We start from the raw sequence: 22,205 nt of genomic DNA on the forward strand, positions 1-22,205 counted from the left end.
TAATTTGAAAACAACTGCCCTCTGGAACAAATGGAGACTTGTTTCACATCTCTTTGAACAATCTGTTAGGGAACGCCTTGCTCCCTGTTCAGTCAGTGTACTTGCCTGATAAATATTTGTTGAGGTCCTATCAGTTTTAAGTACCATGCCAAGTGCTTATCTACACAGAGCCAGTGTACATTTTCCAATCATTTCTGCTGGGAGGACTTGTTGTGTTACTTTCTGTTGTTGTTGTTTTTGAAACAGGGTCTCACTCTGTCCCCCAGGCTTGACTCGATCACAGTGCAGTGACTCGATCACAGCTCACTGGTCTTGACCTCCTGGGTTTAAGAGATCTTCCCACCTCAGCCTTCTAAGAAGCGGGATCCATGCCCTGCTAATTTGTTAAATTTTTTTGTAGAGATGGGGTCTTGCAATGTTGCCCAGGCTGGTCTCAAACTCCTGGCCTCCACCAGTCCTCCTGCCTCAGCCTCTCAAAGAGCTGGGATTATAGCCATGTGTCACCATGCCTGGCCTCTTTGTGTTACTATTAATGATTATTTCTGCTGGTGAGCACAGAAGGTCTCTAAATTTTTAACTTACGGCATTCAGAACAGCACAAAAATCAATGGGAGAATCTGCCCCTTATTTATTTATTTATTTATTTGCAATAGTGAGAAATAACCAATAAAGGAAAATGTAAAACATTCCCAGGAATGGGAGAAAGGAGAGGCAGCGAGGAGAGGAGAATGGGTATGACCGTAAAAGAATCTTTTAGTTGGCCAGGCACGGTGGCTCACATCTGTAATCCCAGGACTTTGCAAGGCTGAGGCAGGAGGATCACCTGAGGTCAGGAGTTTGAGACCAGCCTGGCCAACATGGTGAACCCCATCTCTACTAAAAACACAAGTATTAGCTGGGCGTGGTGGCGGGTGCCTGTAATCCCAGCTACTTGGGAGGCTGAGGCAGGAGAATCATCTGAACCCAGGAGGTGGAGGTTGCAGTGAGCTGAAATCGTGCCATTGCATTCCAGCCTGGGCAACAAGAGCAAGACTCCCTCTAAAAAATTAAAAATAAAAATATTTTAAAAAGAGCCCAGGGCCAGCCACGGTGGCTCATGCCTGTAATCCCAGCACTTTGGGAGGCCGAGGCAGGTGGATCACGAGGTCAAGAGATCGAGACCATCCTGGTCAACATGGTGAAACCCCGTCTCTACTAAAAATACAAAAAATTAGCTGGGCATGGTGGCGCGTGCCTGTAATCCCAGCTACTTGGGAGGCTGAGGCAGGAGAATTGCCTGAACCCAGGAGGTGGAGGTTGCAGTGAGCTGAGATCGCGCCATTGCACTCCAGCCTGGGTAACAAGAGTGAAACTCCGTCTCAAAAAAAAACAAAGAGCCCAGCTCAGTGGTTCACAGCTATAATCCCAGCACTTTTTCTGGAGGCAGGAGGATCACAAGTTCAGGAGTTCGAGACCAGCCTGGCCAATATGGTGAAACCCTATCTCTACTAAAAACACAAAAATTAGCCAGGTGTGGTGGCACTTGCCTGTAGTCCCAGTTACTTGGGAGGCTGCGGCAGAAGAATCACTTGAACCCAGGAGGTAGAGGTTGTAGTGAGCCCAGATCATGCCACTGCACTCCAGCCCGGGCGACAGAGTGAGACTGTCTCAAAAAAAAAAAAAAAAAAAATCATCTTTTGGTGATGAAACAGTTGTGTATCTTAATTGTGGTAGTGGCTACATGGTGGTGGACAGGTGATAAAATAGCACAGAACTACACGTACCTACATGTGAAATTCGAAATGAGGTCTGTGGATTGTCAAATCGGGTCAATTTTTCTTGTTTTGTTTATTTTTATATTGATTTTTTATTTTTGGAGACAAGGTCTCACTCTGTCACCCACCACAGCCTCCAATTTTTGGGCTCAACTGATCCTCCACCTCAGCTTCCTGAGTAGCTGAGACCATAGACACAAGCCACTGCACCTATTTCTGTAACTTTCTGAGAACCAATAATTCTTCTTTTTACTTTTACTTTTTTTTTTGAGACAGTCTTGCTCTGTAGCCCAGGATTTGCAACCTCCACCTCCCAGGTTCAAGCTCTCCTCTTGCCTCAGCCTCCCAAGTAGCTGGAATTACAGGCCTACACCACCACGCCCAGCTAATTTTTGTATTTTTTTAGTAAAGACAGGGTCTTGCTGTGTTGGCCAGGCTGGTCTCAAACTCCTGGACTCAAGTGATCTATCCTCCTCGACCTCTCAAAGTGCTGGTATTACAGGTGTGAGCTACTATGCCTGACCCAATAATTATTTCATAATAAAAAGTTTTTCAGGCCAGGCACAGTGGCTTCCACCTATAATCCCAGCAGTTTGGGAGGCTGAGGTAGGCCAAGCACCTGAGGTCAGGAGTTCAAAAGTAGCCTGGCCAAAATGGTGAAAACCCGTCTCTGCTAAATATACAAAAATTAGCTGGGTGTGAAGGTGGGTACGTATAATCCCAGCTACTCAGGAGGCTGAGGCAGGAGAATCACTTGAACTCAGGAGGTAGAGGTTGCAGTGAGCCAAGATTGCACCACTGCATTCCAGCCTGGGCGACAGAGCAAGACTCCGTCTCAAGAAAAAAAAGGTTTCCACAATTTTAAAAGATGAGTCAATTCCTAATGATTAGAAATAATTTATTCAAAGGTACTCTAAGAAAAACCATTTCTTCATTTCCAATCATTTAATTTCATTTAATCAAGATTTTCTCAATCCTATGACTTTCCTGATTGTAACTCAAGAATACCACAGTTTTCCTAGTTTCCAATCTAGTATTACGTATGGGTTTTTCTTCTTTTTTTAAACCTAGAAGTCACTTGCTACAGAGAGCATATTTACAAGACACAGGCAAGCTTCCAAATGCGTGACAGGAAAAACAGGTATGAAGTGAATGGAACTGAGAGGTGGAAGTTTTATAACTCTCATTTGTTTCAATAGCCAGAAAAGGTGACCTATGTTCCCACTCGCCCAGGTCTATGCTCTGTGACTCACTATATCACCCTTTGTCTTCCCGTCCACATCTGTGACACTGCCATTTCTCACTTGCAGTCCAAGTTTGGAAAGATAAGTGGGTTTCCTCAATTCATATCCTGCAAAGACATAAGGGTAACTTTCCCCAATTCCATATATTTGTTTCATTTAATCATTCCCTCATTTATTGAACATTTCTAGAGCTCTCAGTGTAAGAAATAAGGAAGAAATAGGACATGCTCCTTTCCTCAAGAAGACAGACACATTAACAATGAAAATGATAATAATAACGCTAATCCAGGCCAGCATACTGGCTCACGACTATAATGCTAACACTTCGGGAGACTGAGGCAGGTGGGTTATTTGAGGTCAGGAGTTTGAGACCAGCCTGGCCAATATGGTGAAACCCGGTCTCTATTCAAAGTACAAACATTAGCCAGGTGTGGCAATAGATGCCTGTAATCCCAGCTGCTCAGGAAGCTGAGGCAGGAGAATTGCTTGAACCCTGGAGGCAGAGGCTGCAATGAAATGAGATTGTGCCACTGCACTCCAGCCTGGACAACTGAGCAAGACCCCATCTCAAAAAAAAAAAAGCTAATATAGAGACATGGACATAAATTCTATAGGAGAACAGAGGGGAAAACAATGATATATAGGGAATCTCAGACACCTCAGGCCTGGCAAAAACCTCACGGAGGAGGTGCACTTTTGGTTTGGGTTCCAAAAACTAGTTGAGTGTTCATGACGTACAGAAGGTGGGGGAAGGGCATTCCAGCCAAAATGAGAAGACCAGGAGGCATGAAAGCATGAAAGGAGTGCAGCTTTGCTGAGTGCAGTGGCTCATGCCTATAATCCCAGCACTTTGGGAGGCCAAGGAGGATGGATGATGATGTTCAAGACCAGCCTGGTCAAGATGGTGAAACCAGTCTCTACTAAAGATACCCCCCAAAAAAAAGCCAGGCATGGTGGTGGGTGTCTGTAATCCCAGCTACTCAGGACGCTGAGGCAGAGAGTTGCTTGAACCGGAAGACAGAGGTTGCAGTGAGCTGAGATTGTGCCACGCACTCCAGCCTGGGCAACAGAGAGAGACTCGGTTCAAAAAAAAAGAAGAGCAGCTTGAGAGTTTGGTGTGTATGCATAGGGAAATGATAAAGTAATTTGAAGACAGGTTGTGAAGAACTTCATAGTCATGCTTAAGATATTGGATTTTACCTTCAAGGTGGTAGGAACCTGATAATCTTCTTGTTCACTCATTTATAAGTTAATATGGGTTTGTTTGTTTTTTTGAGACAGAGTTTTGCTCTTGTCACTCAGGCTGGAGTGCAATGGCATGATCTCAGCTCACTGCATCCCAGGTTCAAGTGATTCCTTTGCCCTACTTCCTGAGTAGCTGGGATTATAGGTGTATGCCACCACGCCCAGCTAATTTTTCTATTTTTGGTAGAGATGGGATTTTACTATGTTGGTCAGGCTGGTCTCAAGCTCCTGACCTCAGATGATCTGCCCACCTCAGTTGGGATTACTTAGAGGGGTGAGCCACTGCACCCAACCAGTATGTTTTATTATATTATAATACAAATTAATATAATGCAATAATACATAACATACTCTACATAATAAATATCACATATAACATATCTCTATGTTAACTTACTAACATTATTATACAACATTTTTGGTCATTTATTACAAAACAAGAAGGAAAAGCTGGGCACGGTGGCTCACGCCTGTAATCCCAGCACTTCGGAAGGCCGAAGGAGGTGGATCACCTGAGGTCAGCAGTTCAAGACCAGCTTGGCCAACATGGCTAAAACCCATCTCTACTAAAAATACAAAAATTAGCTAGCCCTGGTGGTGCAGGCCTGTAATCCCAGCTACTGGGGGTGCTGAGTCAGGAGAATCGCTTGAACCTGGGAGGTGGAGATTGTAGTGAGCCCAGATGGCACCACTGCACTCCAGCCTGGGCAACAGAGGGAGACTGTATCTAAAAAATTTAAACAACAGCAACAAAAAACAAAACACAAAAACCAAGAAGGAAAAATCTATTTAAGATTAAAATCTGGCTGGGCAAGGTGGCTCACACCTGTCCATTCAGCACTTTGGGAGGCGGAGGTGGGTGGATTACCTGAGGTCAGGAGTTCGAGACCAGCCTGGCCAACATGGTGAAACCCCATCCCTACAAAAAATACAAAAAATTAGCTGGCTGTGGTGGCATGTGCCTGTAATCCCAGCTACTAGGGTAGCTGAGACAGGAGACTCACTTGAACCCTGGAGATGGAGGTTGTAATGAGCAGAGATCATGCCACTGCACTCCAGCCTGAGTGACAGAACAAGACTTCGTCTCAAAAAAAAAAAAGAAAATCTACTTAAGAAATATTGTTAATGGCATAGAGCTACCATGACTTCTTTACAAGTATCATACACAATCAACGCAAGTCCACCCTTTCAGTTACTGCTTGTTTTCAGAATGCTGCACAGAACATTTCAAGGAGAGACCACTCTAACAAGGCCAGCACGCACACTAGTAAGACAGAGACAAAACAATGTTTCTTACTAAAAATTAACTATTTCATTAATTTTTTTGAGACAGAATCTTGTTCTGTCTCTCAGGCTGGAGTGCAATGGAACGATCTCCGCTCACCACCTCCGACTCCTGGATTCAAGCGATTCTCCTGCCTCAGCCTCCTGAGTAACTGGGATTACAGGCACACACCAGCACTCCCGGCTAATTTTTTGTATCTTTGGTAGAGATGGTGTTTCACCATGTTGGTCACACAGGTCTCGAACTCCTGACCTCAAGTTATTTGCCCGCCTCAGCCTCCCAAAGAGCTAGAATTACAGGTGTGAGCCACCATGCTGCCTGGCCTAAAATTTTAAAGTAGAGATGAGGGTCTCACAGTGTTGTCCAGGCTGGTCTTGAACTCCTGGGCTCAAGCAGTCTTCCTGCCTTCACCTCCCAAAGTGTTGGAATTACAGACGTGAGCCACCGTATCCAGCCAACTAAAAGTTTTGTTTTTTTTTTAATTCAATGCATCCAACTAAAAAAGGGTGTTTTTTTGGTTTCGTAATTTTTTTTTTTTTTTTTTTTGAGACATGGTCTCACTCTGTCACCTAGGCTGGAGTGCAGTGGCACCATCTCGGTTAACTGCAATCTCTACCTCCCAGGTTCAAGTGATCCTCCCACCTCGCCTCCCAAGTAGCTGGGTCTACAAGCCCAAATCACCATGCCCAGCTAGTGTGTGTGTGTGTGTGTGTGTGTGTGTCAAAGACAGAGACAGAGACAGAGTCTTACTCTGTAGCCCAGGCTGTAGTGCAGTGGTGCAATCTCTGCTCACTGCAACTTCCACCTCTGGGGCTCGAGGGATTCTTGTGCCACAGCCTCCCGAATATCTAGGACTACAGACACACACCACCATGTCCAGATAATTTTTTTTTTTTTTTGTATTTTAGTAGAGATGGGTTTTATCATATTGGCTAGGATGGTCTCGAACTCCTGAGGTTAGGTGATCTGCCCTCCTCAGCCTCCCAAAGTGCTGGGATTATGGGCATGAGCCTGGGCAGCATGGTGAAACCCCGTCTTTACTAAAAATACAAAAATTAGCCAGGCCTGGTGGCAAGGGCGCCGGTAGTCCCAGCTACTTCAGCCACTTGGGAGGCTGAGGAGGAAGGATCGCTTGAGCCTGGAGTCAATGATGTTGTGAGCCAAGATTGCTCCACTGCACTCCAGCCTATTTATCAGAGTGAGACCCTGTCTCAAAAGGGAAAAAAAATTGAGGATTTCCATATGCTCTATATTTGAAGTCGGACCACCCCAAACAAATCTCCCAAATTTGGTGAAAATCAATCCAACCATTTTTAGTCATTTGGTAATAGAAAAAGATAGAAATTTAATTTGTAAATTTACCTTTCTTAATAAATAAGATATAACATTTCCTTCCTTAACAATAGCAGAAGAACTCAAGACAAGAGATAACAAGAGAAATCCTCCTACAAACACCATAAGTTAACAAAATGAAAAGTAGAAGCAGAAATGTCTATTGCAACGGTGTGAGAATGATCAACCCCTAGAAAGGACTGTAGTTCTGGGCCAGGCACGGTGGGTGGCTCACACCCATAATCCCAGCACTTTGGGAGGCTGAGGTGGGTGGACCACTTGAGACTCGGAGTTCGTGACCAGCCCGACCAACATGGTGAAACCCTGTCTCTACTAAAAATACAGAATTAGCTGGATGTGGTGGCAGGCCCCCGTAATCCCAGCTACTAGGGAGGCTGAGGCAGGAGAATGGTGTGAACCCAGGAGGGGTTGCAGTGAACTGAGATCACGCCACTGTACTCCAGCCTGGGTGACAGAAGGAGACTCTGTCTCAAAAAAAAGGAAGGATTGTAGTTCCTATAGGTTTGTAAAGAGGAATGGGCAGATCTGTGAAAAATGTAGGATACAGATCAGGCAAGTTAAAAGATTTATTAGATATGAGAAGGAAGGAGAGGCAAGAGAAACCTTAAGCATCAGCTAGCTGTTCCAGGCACTGAATAGGTCCTTTATATACTTAAACTCCCCTCCTCTCCCCTCCCACTGCTTTCCCCGCCTCCCCACCTTCCCCCCTCCCCTCTCCCTTTCTTCTCCCCCTTCCCTCTCCTTCTTCCCACTCTCCCTCCCTTCTCCCCCCTTCTCCTCCCTGTCTCCTTGCCCCTCCCCCCTCCTCTTCCCCCTTCTCCTCCCTGTCTCCCCGCCCCCTCCCTCCTCCTCCTCTCCCTCCCCCTCCCTCCTCCTGCCTCCTCTTCCCCTCCTCCTCTGTCTCCCTCCCCCCTCCTCCTCCCTGTCTCCCTCCCCCATCCCCCTCCTTCTCTCTGTCTCCCTCCTCCTCCCTCTACCCCTCCCTCTTTCTACCCTCCCCTTCCTCTCTCCTCCCCTTCCCTTTGAGAGAGAGTCTCCCTCTGTCGCCCAGTCTGGGAGTGCAGTGGTGCAATCTTGCCTCACTGCAACATCAGCCTCCCAGGTTCAAGCGATTCTCATGCCTCAGCCTTCCTAGTAGGTGGGATTACAGGTGCCCACCACCGCACCCGGCTAAATTTTTGTATTTTTAGTAGAGAGGGAGCTTCTCCCTGTTGGTCAGGCTGGTCTGGAACTCCTGACCTCAAAGTGATCCTCCCACCTTGGACTCCCAAAGTGCCAGGATGACAGGGGTGAGTCACTGTGCCTGGCTCATAAACACACTTAACTATCCATAGATCTGAGACTCAGGTTTTATTAACTCCATTTGTGGATCAGGACACAGGCCTGATGCTTGATGCTATATAAGGCTTGATGCTATGTCTTCACAGGAGGCAGGCTGGGCCATTCGCAGTCAATATTGACCAGTTTTATAATGAAATTTATGACAAAAAGAGTGTGCTCACCTTTTGTATAGGGTGGTCAGGGTTATTATTTTACAGATTGAATAAGATCAAAGTCATGGTATTAGGAGGACATGTTTTTCTTTTTTTTTTTTTGAGATGGAGTCTCACTTTGTTGCCCAGGCTGGAGTGCAGCGGCAGGATCTTGACTCAATGCAACCTCTGCCTGCCGGATTTAAGCAATTCACCTGGCTCGGCCTCCCGAGTAGCTGGGATTACAGGTGCCTGCTACCACACCCAGCTAATTTTTTGTAATTTTAGAAGAGACAGGGGTTTCACCATGCTGGCCAGGCTGGTCTTGAACCCCTGACCTCGTGATCCACCTACCTCCGCCTCCCAAAGTGCTAGGATTATCAGCATGAGTCACCGCGCCCGGCCTGTTTTTCTTAAGTACCAGAAGAGTTGGTACCTAGAAAGAAATTAATCTTCAGAGTGGTGAATTACGTTGGATTTCAGTCACCTTAGGCCTAACCCAACACAAACTCCTCTAAGGGCCCTTCCCCCTTCCAACAAATGGCCTAGAATTCTTTTCTGTCCGGGGGTCAGGAAAAACAGAGCTGAGAAGAAATACTTTAACATTCTCTGAATGCTTTAAAAGGGAAAATTTGCAAGACTAAAGAATAGATTGGAGGGGAGGTAGGTTCTGAGGAAGAAGGGGGTGGGGCCCTGAAAAGGCTTCAAAGGGCTGCTCTCAGCTGGAAGGGGATTGGGATCTTCTTGGAGGACTGGGCGTCTGGTTGGAACACCTATGAAGCTTACGCAATGAGGCTGTGCCCCTTTTGCAGTACAAGGTTGCAAATTATCCAAGCCAAGGGCAGAAATCTCAATGTCCTTTTTACTCTATATGGCCTTGGGATTCTCTCACGGCCCTCCAGTAAAGAGCTGCTGGGTCCCCAAAAGGCTGCGGCAGTGGTGGGGTTGGGATTAAGGATAATCCTACTCCTCGGCCAGTGGATGGACAGTCGCCCATGTCTCTACTGTGGACCACAGGACAGCGAAGGCACAAACCAGCAGACAAGTCCCAGGTGGGAGTGAGTAGAAGGATGAGTCTCCTTTTCTTCCTTCTAGAGGGTAACTAAGAGGATGTGGAGGGAGGAGGCATGGCGGGAGGCTGAGGATTGCCATGTTCATTTCCTGAGTGATTGTTTGCTGATGGGGCTCTGGGATTCTAACTGAGATCTGTAATTCCGAAGCCTTCTCACTCTTCCTGGAAGATGGCCAATGTTTCAGTATTGAGTTTGTAAGGGTGCAGGCAGGAAAAGAAAAAAATAGTCTTGTGTTGCATTGGAGCGCTATCAAGTGCGATCCCAATATATATATTTTTTCTTTTCTTTTTTATTTATTTTTTTGAGAGTGCAATGGTGCAATCTCGGCTCACTGCAACCTCCACCTCCCAGGTTCAAGCGATTCTCCTGCCTCAGCCTCCCAAGTCACTGGGACTATAGGCGCATGCCACCACTCTTGGCTAATTAAAAAAAAATTTTTTTTTTTAGAGACAGGGTCTCCCCTATGTTGCCCAGGCTGGTCTCAAACTCCCAGGCTCAAGTGATCATTATGCCTGGATCTCCCAAAGTGCTGGGATTACAGGCCTGAGCCACCACACCCAGCCCACTCCAGTGTTTCTTAAATCTCAGTGGCCAGACCTGGGATAGGTTGCTATTCAAAAGTGGCTTGTAGTTTTCTTTTTCTTTTCTTTTGTGATGGAGTCTCACTCTGTCACCAGGCTGGAGTGCAGTGGTGCGATCTCAGCTCACCGCAACCTCTGCCTCCCGGATTCAAGTGATTCTTCTGCCTCAGCCTCCCGAGTATCTGGGACTACAGGCACGTACCACCAAGCCTGGCTAACTTTGTATTTTTAGTAAAAATTCACCATGTTAGCCAGAATGGTCTCGATCTCCTGACCTCATGATCCGTCTGCCTTGGCCTCCCAAAGTGCTGGGATTACAGGCCACTGAGTGTGGCAGCAGCTTGCAGTTTTCCGATTTATGTTTGTTTGTTTTTAACTCGGAAAAAAATATCGTTCTGTTAGGACATATGATTTGTGTTTAAATGAAGACTGCAATTTTATTTGGGAGAATCCTCTCCCAGAACTTGAGCGGGATTCTTGGTTTGGCAAAGGCAAAACCCCAACTCTCACAGTGGAAGGGACAGACCTAACTGAACTGCTCTGAACAATAATGCCAATGGTTGTCTTCTTTTAACAGGGGTGCTGACTCTGATTTACTGAGAGTCCAGCCTGAAATATGTCAGGGTAGAGGTAGAGGGGAAAGTCCCTTCTGTTGGCAGCTTGCCAAAGGCATTAAGAGTAAAGAGATAGCCTTGAGATGAAGCAAATTCCTTTGAGAGACGATAGGCCAGGGACTATAGATGCTGCATAATCTAATAGCCACTTTTAAATTTTTTAATTTTTTATTTTTTTGAGATAGAGTCTTGCTCTGTTGCTAGGCTGGAGTGCAGTGGTGCGATCTTGGCTCATTGCAGCCTTTGCCTCCCAGGTTCAAATGATTCTCCCACCTCAGCCTACTGAGTAGCAGGGACTATAGGCCTACGCCACCACGCTCAGCTAATTTCTGTGTTTTTAGTAGAGACGGGGTTTCATCATGTTGGCCAGGATGGTCTCAATCTGTTGACCTCGTGATCTGCCCGCCTCGGCCTCCCAAAGTGCTGGGACTACAGGCGTTCTAATAGCCACTTCTAAGTTTTCTCAGCTTTGTAATGCCCCAGACTTTCAGCAGCAGCCTGGTGTTGGCTGTGCTTAGGGTAATAAGGGAGGGATGTGTGTCCACACTCAGGATTTGCTTCCATCCTCTAGGATCTGACTCCAGACCCTCAGGCCAGAGGGGTGGTAGCTACAGGTGGGTGGCTGGTGATTCTGAAGCTCAAGGGGGTGACTTGCCGCAGAATTCTAAAATGCCTTTTTTTTTTTTTGAGATGGAGTCTTGCTCTGTTACTCAGGCTGGAGTGCAGTGGTGCAATCTCACTGCAATCTCCGCTTCCCAGGTTCAAGTGATTCTCCTGCCTCAGCCTCCCAAGTACCTGGGGATTACAGGCACACACCACCATGCCTGGCTAATTTTTGTATTTTTTTTTTTTTAGTAGGGATGGGGAATCTCACCATCTTGGCCAGGCTGGCCTTAAACTCCTGACCTCAAGTGATCCGCCTGTCTTGGCCTCCCAAAATGCTGGGATTACAGGCATGAGCCACCACACCCGGCCTGGAATGCTGTCTACTGAGGAAAGAAAGAAGCTGTACTGGGGAGTGCCAGGGTTCAAGTTCAAGCAAGTGTAAAACTCTGGCCTTAACTGAATCGCAAGTAGGAAACAAGTTAGGAATGGATTTGTGGGGCATGAAAACCTTTGAGGATTCTCAGGATTGTTTAGAAGAGAGGACTGGATTTTCTGTCACTAAATAGGGTGGGGCTTGTTCTACAGTTGATAATTTTGGGGGTGTGTGTGTCAAGGTCCCACTCTGTTACCCTGGCTGGAGTGTAGTGGTGTGATCTCGACTCACTGCAGCCTCTACCTCCTGGGCTCGGGCAGCCCTCTCACCTCAGCCTACCAAGTAGCTGGGACTACAGGTGCATACCACCACACCCAGCTAATTTTTGTATTTTTTGTAGAGACAGGGTTTTACTATGTTGCACAGGCTGGTCTCAAACTTCTGGGCTCAAGCGATCTGCCCACCTCGGCCTCCCAAAGTGCTGGGATTAAGGCAGGAGCCACCTCTCCCGACCTATAGTAGGCAATTAACTAGAAGTACGACTTTGGGATTGTAGAGGGAGGGTAATGAGACTCATTCCTTACCAGCCCAGGGTAGGAGACATTAATGGCCGGCAGGTTTCACCCTTAAATTTCTGTGAAGCCTTTCTTGACATCTGCCCTTTCCTTCTCTCCTTCAGTGTGTGCTTTTCCTTTCTCTGGCTCCCACTGCACTCTGCACATACCTTTATCACAGTAACCACTTATGCTGTATTGTAATTTGTAATTATCTATGTACACGTCTCCAAGTAGACTGACCTTAAGGGCTTGTACTCAGCCCCCGGGTTCAAGTTCCAGCTACGTCTCTAGTTAGTTTTGTGATCTTAGGCAAATAACTTAATCGCTCTATGCCCCAATTTCCTTGACTTATAAAGTTGGCATAAAACTCTCTGTCATATGCGGTTGCTGGGCGACATTAAGGTGACAATGCGTGTAAAGTACGAGGCAAAAGGTAAGTACAAAATAAACGGCTCTTGGCCGGGCGCGGTGGCTCAAGCCTGTAGTCCTAGCACTTTGGGAGGCCGAGGTGGGTGGATCACGAGGTCAACAGATCGAGACCATCCTGGTCAACATGGTGAAACCCCGTCTCTACTAAAAATACAACAAATTAGCTGGGCACGGTGGCGCGTGCCTGTAATCCCAGCTACTCAGGAGGCTGAGGCAGGAGAATTGCCTGAACCCAGGAGGCGGAGGTTGCGGTGCGCGGAGATCGCGCCATTGAACTCCAGCCTGGGTAACAAGAGCGAAACTCCGTCTCAAAAAAAATTTTTTTAAAAAATAAAAAAAATAAATGGCTCCTAAAACGGTAAACATGTGTTAATTAACCTGATCCACCTTTACGTGTGCAAACACTTGAGCACCAAATGTCCTCTGGAACCCCGGAACGCCTTCTCCTCGGTGGAGCAGCCTCACGTGTGGCCTGTGGGCCTTGTCCCACGGGCCGGCTCGGAATTGGCTCCGCCGAAGAGAAAACTCTGCCCACAGCCCTTCCGATCTCGTCAGCGATTGGGCCGGGGCCGTCCCACACTTATTCTTGTTGCTGGGCTCGGAAATAGGGGGCGCTGCCAGGTTGCGCGTGCGCAGATTGAGAATGAAGTTTTCCGGTTGGGCGGGAGGAGGTAACGTCAGGAGCGGTGGCGGGCGGGGGCCTCGGGTAGCCCTGGGGACGCTCTATCTGTGGGCCCTTAAATCGCGTCACAAATCAGCGACCGAACTCCGGCTGTGGTGGCTGAGACGGCGAAGGCGGCAGCGGCGGCGACAGCTCTGGGGTTTGCGTCTCGGGGTGTGTCGGCCGCCGCTGCTGCTCGGGCCTGGTATGTACAGATGGCTGGTTAGGATTCTCGGCACCATTTTCCGTTTCTGCGACAAGTCGGTGCCCCCTGCCCGGGCCCTCCTGAAGAGGCGGCGCTCAAACAGGTGAGACCAGAGGGGGCTGAGCAGCGGCCTGGCCCTCCCCCCTCCCCCACAGCGGCCTCCTCGGCGGCTGAGATGCTTTGATTCAGCCAGGCTCACCTGAGGCGGGTCACCGGGGTCCGAGTGACGTAGCCGCCCCCGCCACGCCGTGGGGAGGCAGCTCCTGGTCGTCTTCGGAGCGGCAGATGATGGCAGGGTCGTTGACGTTCTTGTCAGAGGCCACGCTGGTTGCCGATAACTAATGGGGCTTTGCCGCGCTAGGCTGAACACCAACATTGAAGGAATACTGCCTTTGTTGTGGCTCACTGCTCACAAAGCAGCCTCCCAAGTGTCATCTGCGGTCATTAAGTGCATTTAAAGGAAGTGAGAGTCATACATTGCCCAAAGCCGTTTTGACTGCAACCACTGTCCTTGAAGCGAGAAACAGCAGCTGTTTTGTTCTGAAACAGCTGTCAAACAGTCTGTGTTTGGGGCCAGAAGGGTTTTGTGTTTTAGAATTAGTGAATGAGAAAAAAGGGCTACGTGCCTTATTACTTTAAAACAGTCACTAGTCTGTCCTCTTAAATTAAGTTAAAATTTGGGGGAAACTCAAAGCAGTTTTCTTTTTCTTTTCTTTTTTTTTTTTTTTGGTTGAGACGGAGTCTTGCTCTGTCGCCAGGCTGGCGTGCAGTGGCGCGATCTCGGCTCACTGCAACCCCCGCCTCCTAGGTTCAAATGATTCTCCTGCCTCAGCCTCCTGAGTAGCTGGGATTACAGGCGTGTGCCACCACGCCTGGCTAATTTTTGTATTTTTGGTAGAGATGGGTTTCACCACCTTGCCCAGGCTGGTCTTGAACTCCTGACCTAAAGTGATTTGTCCACCCCAGCCTCTCAAAGTGCTGGGACTGCAGGCATGAGCCGCCGTGCCCCGCCCCAAAAGCTGTTCTTATTTAGCATCTGCTCTTTGGAGCGTCCCATTTTATCGAATCGACTGACCTCCTTGCCTAGAAATTAATCTAGAAAATAACATACAAATTCTGCCCCCTCCCCAAGTTCAGTGATCAAGTGTTAATTTCATTTTTTAAAAATTAAGCCTCAATATCAAGAAAAGTGAAAGAAGTGGTGATTTGTGGAAGCTTGCGAGGACAAGATGTCTAATACGTTAGTCTGAGAATGCAGGTTATTAATGAAATTGGTTGTTGCTTAAACTGCATCTCTGGAATACATTGCCTTATTTTTCTCTCCTATCTTTCTGTGGTGTTGATGTAAGGTTCATTTGAGAACTTGTTGTAAAGTGCTTAAACTGATGCTCAATGTATATAAGGGTAGTGTTTGTTTATTCTACCCCGGGGTCTTTTGCAGACTCTGGTGCATGATAAGCACTAGGTACATATTTATCAAATAACAGAAAGTTAATTCCCTTTCCCTTGTCCTCTTTTTGATGTGAGTCCCTTCTAGTCTGGGGAACATGGTTTGGAGATCAAAACCTTGATTTTTACTACATGTTAAGTGTGTTCACATCCTTAATCCAATTTTCAGTGTAAACCAATTTTCAGTCAAAATGAAACCAGGAGGCTTGTTGGAATGTATAAAGGTATGAGCTGAGTGGAATCCTGGGATCTCATTCTTCTCATTTTGTGTGTGTGTGTGTATGTGTGTGAATATAATAGATGATAGGTGTTCAGAGAGACGATGAGTAATATGCTGTGAGCCTTTAACATTCTTGACATCTGGATCCTGAAACTTTCCTCAATTCCGAAGTTCTTTATTACCACCATAATGCAATGTAGTTTGCATGATAAAAGTTATTAAACACCTTTTTCTGATTCAGATTTCTCTCTTTTAAGTTGTAGAACAGGTTTTTTTTGTTGTTGTTTGTTTGTTTTTTGAGACGGAGTTTCATTCTTGTTGCCTAGGATGGAGTGCAATGGCGTGATCTAGGCTCACTGCAGCCTCTGCCTCCCAGGTTCAAGCAATTCTCCTGTTTCAGCTTCCCGAGTAGCTGGGATTACAGGTGCCCACCACTATGCCTGGCTAATTTTTGGTATTTTTAGTACAGATGGGGGTGGGGTGGCATGGGGGGGGCGTGTTTCACTACATTGGCCAGGCTGGTCTTGAACTTCCGATCTCAGGTGATCCACCTGCCTAGGCCTCCCAAAGTGCTGGGATTACAGGCGTGAGCCACTGTGCCTGGCCTTGTAGAACAGTTTTTTTTTTTTTTTTTTTAACTCCCTTACACACACAAAAGAAAAAACAAAAATTAAAAAAAAATATCTTTTAAGGCTGTTCATGTTAATACTGTCACCTAAAGTAAAAGATGGCTTTCTAGGCTGGGCGCGGTGGCTCACGGCTATAATCCCAGCGCTTTGAGAGGCCGAGGCGGGTGGATCACACGGTCAAGAGATCGAGACCATCCTGGTCAACAAGGTGAAACCCCGTCTCTACTAAAGCAAAAATTAGCTGGGCATGGTGGTGCACGCCTATAGTCCCAGCTACTCAGGAGGCTGAGGCAGGGGAATTGCTTGAACCCAGAAGGCAGAGGTTTCGGAGAGCCGAGATTGTGCCATTGTACTCCAGTCTGGGTAACAACAGCGAAACTCCGTCTCAAAAAAAAAAAAAAAAAAAGATGGCGTTCTTTGGGGATCATTTTCAGTTGCTTATTTGTTGTTTTTAAATTATTTCTGGAGAGAAAGAGAAAATATTAGTCCTAAACTCTTACCTGGGTTCATTTACTAGCTAAGTGACTTTGGCCAGTTTCAAGTTTGTACTTTAACCAGATGGCAAATTATTATTTGGTAGGAAGCTTGGGTCTTTCTCAAATAGTTGAAACTGTAGCATTGAGTCTTCAAATGTGAAAAGCCTACTATAAAATAGCAGTCTCGAGGCCGGGCGTGGTGGCTCAGGCCTGTAATCCCAGCACTTTGGGAGGCCGAGGCAGGTGGATCACGAGGTCAACAGATCGAGACCATCCTGGTCAACATGGTGAAACCCCGTCTCTATTAAAAATACAAAAAATTAGCTGGGCATGGTGGCGCGTATCTGTAATCCCAGCTACTCAGGAGGCTGAGGCAGGAGAATCTCTTGAATCCCGGGGGGCAGAGGTTGCGGTGAGCCGAGATTGCGCTATTGCACTCCAGCCTGGGTAACAAGAGCAAAACTCTGTCTCGAAAAAAAAATAATAATAATAAAATAAAATAGCAGTCTCTCTTTTGTTTTGTTTTTATTTTTAGTTTTATTTCTTTTTTTTTTTTTTTTTTTTTTTTGAGATGGAGTCTCTTTTACCCAGGCTGGAGTACAGTGGTGGCGATCTCGGCTCACTGCAACCTTTCCCCCCCCCGGAGTCAAGAGATTCTCCTGCCTCAGCCTCCTGAGTAGCTGGGATTACAGGTGCCTGCCACCATGCCCAGCTAATTTTTTTTTTTTTTTTTTTTTTAAGTAGAGATGAGGTTTCACCATCTTGACCAGGCTGGACTTGAACTCCTGACCTCATGATCGCCTGCCTTGGCCTCCCAAAGTGCTGGGATTACAGGTGTGAGCCACCATGCCCAGCCAGTTTTATTTCTTTTAGAGACAAACTCTCACTCTTGCCCAGGCTGGAGTGCAGTGGTATGACCTGGGCTCACTGCAGCCTTGACTTCCTAGGCTCACGTGATCCTCCTGCCTTAGCCTCCAGGGTAGCTGGGACCACAGGCACATACCACCAAGGCCGGCTAATTTTTTATTTTTATTTTTAGTAGAGATGAGGTCTTACTTTGTTGCCCAGGCTGATGTCAAACTCCAGAGCTCAAGCTGTCCTCCCCTTTGGCCTCCCAGAGTGCTGGGATTACAGGCACCAGCCACTGTATCCCACCAGCATTCTCTGGGGCCGGGTGTGGTGGCTCACACCTGTAATCCCAGCACTTTGGGAGGCCGAGGCAGGTGGATCATTTGAAGTCAGGAGTTCAAGATCAGCCTGGCCAATGTGGTAAAACCCCATCTCTTCTAGAAATACAAAAATTAACCAGGCAGTAGTGGCACGTGCCTGAAGTCCCAGCTACTTGTGAGGCTAAGGCAGGAGAATCTCTTGAATCTGCGAAGCAGAGGTTGTGATGAGCCAAGATCCTGCCACTGCACTCCAGCCTGGCAACCGAGTGAGACAGTCTCAAAAAAAAATCAGTTGGATCTCATTTTATAATAAAGCAATAGAAGGGGGGGGATGTGTTATATGAATAGTAAGTTTACTTATATAAATGAGTGTGTGTGTATATATATAAAAATGCACATTTTCTTTTCTTTCTCTCTTTCAGCAGTCTGTTTTCTGCAGTGGACACTGATGAAATACCAGCCAAAAGACCAAGATTAGGTACTGAATATAAATTTTAAAAATTTTTAGTTTATTATTAGGAAAAATACATGCATGAAACAAAATTCAAAAGGTAAAAAGCATGCAGTAAAAAGTAAGTCTTGTCCAGTCGCAGTAGCTCACACCTGTAATCCTAGCACTTTGGGAGGCTGAGGTGGGAGGATCACCTGAGGACAGGAGTTTGAGACCAGCCTGGCCAACATGTCAAAACCCCATCTCTTCTAAAAACACAAAAATTAGCTGGGCGTGGTAGCAGGCATCTGTAATCCCAGCTACTTGGGAGGCTGAGACAGGAGAATTGCTTGAACCCGGGAGGTGGAGATTGCCGTCAGCTGAGATGGTGCCACTGCACTCCAGCCTGGGGTGACAAGCAAGACTTCGTCTTAGGAAAAAAAAAAAAAAAAAAAGTAAGTCTCTTTCCTAGCCAGATGTGGTGGCTCAGACCTCTAATCCCAGCCCTTTGGAGGCTGAGGTGGGAGGATCTCTTGAGGTCAGGAGTTCGAGACTAGCCTGGCCAACATGGCAAAAACCAATCTCTACTAAAAATTAAAATATTATCCAGATGGTGCACACCTGTGGTCACAGCTACTTGGGAGGCTGAGGCATAAGAATCACTTGAACCCCAGAGGCGGAGGTTGAAGTGAGCCAAGATTGTGCCACTGCATTCCAGCCTGGGTGACAGAGCAAGACTCTGTCTCAAAAAAAAAAAAAAAAAGTCTCTTTCCTGTCCCTTTCTTACTTATCTTTTCTAGAGGTGACTACTGTTACCAGGGATGTCTGATTTCTGCAGGTAAATAAGCCTAGGTGTAGACTGCATTATTTTAAAATTCTAAATCCTTCTATAAAGAAAAGACACTTCTTTTTAAGAAGGAAACATTATAAATATTTCAAACTGAGGTGATTCTAGTTCAGATGCTGAGGGAACCCATCTTACTTTTTTTTTTTGAGACAGGGTCTCATTCTGTCACCCAAGCTGGGATGCAGTGGCATGATCATGGCTCACTGCAGCCTCCCTGGGCCCGGGTGATCCTCCCACCTAAGCCTCCCAAGTAGTTGGTTGGGCCTACAGGCATGTTGTCACACCTAGCTAATTTTTGTATTTTTTTTGTAGAAACAGGGTCTTGCTATATTGCCCAGGCTGAAATAGGCAGCAGTGGCATTCTGAAAGAATACTCTTGTCTTTAGGAACCAATAATATTTTTCTTTTTTTTTTTTTTTTTTTTGAGACAGGGTCTCACTCAATACTCTTGTCTTTAGGAACCAATAATATTTTTCTTTTTTTTTTTTTTGAGACAGGGTCTCACTCTTGATCTTGTCATCAACAGGTTGTTTTTTTTCTTTTTTTGAGATGGAGTTTCGCTGTTATTACCCAGACTGGAATGCAATGGCACGATCTCAGCTCACCGCAACCTCCGCCTCCTGGGTTCAAGCAATTCTCCTGCCTCAGCCTACTGAGTAGCTGGGACTACAGGTGCACACCACCATGCTCAGCTAATTTTTTTTTGTATTTTTAGTAGAGACGAGGTTTCACCTTGTTGACCAGGATGGTCTTGATCTCTTGACCTTGTGATCCACCTGCCTCGGCCTCCCAAAGTGCTGGGATTATAGGCGTGAGCCATCGAGCCCGGCCCTTTTTTTTTTTTTAAACAGAGTTTCACTCTTGTTACCTAGGCTGGAGTGCAATGGTGCGATCTCAGCTCACTGCAACCTCCGCCTCCTGGGTTCAGGCAATTCTCCTGCCTCAGCCTCCTGAGTAGCTAGGATTACAGGCACACGCCACTATGCCCAGCTAATTTTTTGTATTTTTAGTAGAGACAGGGTTTCACCATGTTGACCAGGATGGTCTCGATCTCTTGACCTTGTGATCCACCCACCTCGGCCTCCCTAAGTGCTGGGATTACAGGCTTGAGCCATTTCGCCCGGCCTGTTTTTTTTGTTTTTTTTTTTTAAATTTTGTAAGAGGTGAGGGTGTCACTCTGTTGCCCAGCTTCAGTGCAGTGGCACGATCATAGCTCACTGCAGTCTCAAACTCCTGGGTTCACCCAATCCCCCTGCCTCAGTCTCCCAAGTAACTGGGACTATAGGTGCATACCACTACACCTGGTGAATTATTTTATATTTGGTAGCTATCAGAACTCCTGGCTTCAAGTGATCCTCCTGCCTGGCCTCCCATAGTGCTGGGATTATGGATGTGAGCCACTGCACCTAGCCAAGTCTTTTATTTCAGTATATTTGAATGGTTAAAGAAAATAAAAAGTAGATTAAAGGAAAAAGGCATAGTAAAATACTGTAATAATATAGTCTTTCTCAAAAACAATTGTAAATTTGCATTTACCTCCAGATGTGGAATTGAGTGTGGATATATTTGTGTTAATATTTCGTTTAAATTCAATGAGTGCTTATTGAGCATGTCTCAGTGCTAACCAATATGTTAGGTTTAACAGAAAATACAAAAATTAGTAAGACAGGGTCTCCATTTTTCTTCTTTTGAGATGGAGCCTCACTCTATTAATGCCCCGGCTGGAGTGCAATGGCACAATCTTGGACCACTGCAACCTCTGCCTCCTGGGTTCAAGTGATTTCCCCCTCCCAACTAGCTGGGACTACAGGTGCCCACCACCATGCCTGGCTAATTTTTGTGTTTTTAGTAGAGATGGGGTTTGACCGTGTTGGCCAGACTGGTCTTGAACTCTTGACCTCAGGTGATCCACCCACCTCTACCTTGCAAAGTGCTGGGATTACAGACATGAGCTGTCGGCCTGGCTGTGTTTTTATTTCTTTATAGGGCAGGTGATGTTGGCTTTACATATGCAGTAGTAATTTGAAATTATCTTTTTTAAGCCGAAAAAGGAAGTCAGTTTTAAAGAAAAATATAAATAGCTTGTACTTGTACTTGGATGTGGTTAAACAACAATAATGACAACACAAACTTTGGTATTACAGAAGGTTTCTGAGTTCATTATTATAATCATCTGTTTTATGGATTTCAATGTTAAGGATCACTTACTGCATAGTTCCCATTAAATATGTAGTATGATTTTCTGAATGGCAAACTGTAGAAGGGAATGTAAGCCAAAGGGGAAGCAGTGGCTAGCAGAGTTTCTAAAGGTCTGTAGAGTGCTGTCCAGTAGAACTTCCTGCAGCGATGACCGTTGAGCACTTTAAATGCGGCTATTTCAGTTGAGGAACTGAATTTTACATTTTATTTGATTTTAATAAAATTTTAGGTAACCATATCTAGCTACTAGCTACTGTGTTGGTCAGTATAACTCCATGGATTGCTTTTGAGAGAAAAAAGCAACACAAGGGTAAAAGGAAAGAAAGAAGACTCAGAATTTCAGGTTCATGATCCTAAAGGTGAAAGATTTTAAGAGATCTATGCAGTCTAGTCTTAGGAAAGTAACGTGATCTTTCTCCCATTTTACAGATGAGGCAGGCCTTCTGTTTAAAAAAAAAAAATCAGTGAGATCTTTTGACATAATCTCTGGGGCATACCCAGATTTTGATTAAATTTGTAGGAAAATAAATACTATGATATTGTTTAGTAGCCACAATTTGCTATGTTATCAAGAGTCCTCTTGTCCTCTAGGGTCTGGATGACAGACTAGGGGTTAAGCATCAATCTCTAAAGCTCTTTTTATCCTCCTTATAAAGCACAAGAGAATGTGTAATATCCCTCAGCAGTATTAGATGGGGATAACATGGAATTCTCTGATTCACAAAATGAAAAACAACTCATTTGCATAGTTTGGTACTTATAACTATTAGCAAATTACTTCAATTTGGATTGTGCTTTGCCTGGTCCTTACTTTTCCCCTTTTGTTTGTTATTCCACTCTGTTACTGGAAAGTATTTTATATGCTCTGAAGCACTTACTGCTTAAAAGCTACCATTGCAGTTCATTTTTCCCTAAAGCAGAATGGCTAAGGTGATGGTCTGTTTTTCTCAAACTAGTGTTTTCAAATACCCTTAATTAGGAAATTGAAAGGAAATTGTAGAAAGCTTACATCAGATATATAGAAAGTGAGAAAGAGGTAGTGTAATAAAAGTAGGAAGTGAGGAAAACACTGAAACCTACCCTTTCCCTTTATTTCTGGTGGTAAGGAGGGGTGAGCCTGAGTTTTGTTTTGTTTTGTTTCTTTTTTTGAGATGGAGTCTCACTCTGTCACCCAGGCTGGAGTACAGTGGTGTGATCTCAGCTCACTGCAACCTGTGCCTCCCAGGTTCAAGCAATTCTTCTGCCTCAGCCTCCCAAGTACCTGGGATTACTGGCACACGCCACCATGCTCAGCTAATTTTTTTTTGTATTTTTAGTAGAGACGAGGTTTCATC

At 45.8% G+C, this 22,205-nt stretch overlaps 1 protein-coding gene across 39 annotated transcripts in view; it reads left to right on the plus strand.

The window, feature by feature from the left end:
* The first annotated feature begins 9,088 nt into the window (after window positions 1-9,088).
* The window catches only part of SENP2 (SUMO specific peptidase 2), a 50,333-nt gene continuing 37,216 nt past the window's right edge, over window positions 9,089-22,205 (plus strand). For 22 of the 39 annotated variants that reach the window (XR_013527176.1, XR_013527178.1, XR_013527177.1 and 19 more), the window contains exons 1-2: window positions 13,352-13,555; window positions 17,818-17,873. Coding sequence is in view for 23 of the 39 variants with exons in the window: in XM_054245448.2 (XP_054101423.1) it covers window positions 13,455-13,555; window positions 17,818-17,873 (157 nt within the window). In the remaining 16 variants the exon portion in view is untranslated. Of the gene's footprint in view, window positions 9,406-13,351; window positions 13,556-17,817; window positions 17,874-22,205 lie in introns of those variants that run through there. The other 17 variants (XR_013527183.1, XM_054245449.2, XM_078350423.1 and 14 more) reach the window with 2 other exon arrangements.

Source organism: Callithrix jacchus, chromosome 15, assembly GCF_049354715.1.
Source record: "Callithrix jacchus isolate 240 chromosome 15, calJac240_pri, whole genome shotgun sequence".
Classification (NCBI taxonomy): domain Eukaryota; kingdom Metazoa; phylum Chordata; class Mammalia; order Primates; family Cebidae; genus Callithrix; species Callithrix jacchus.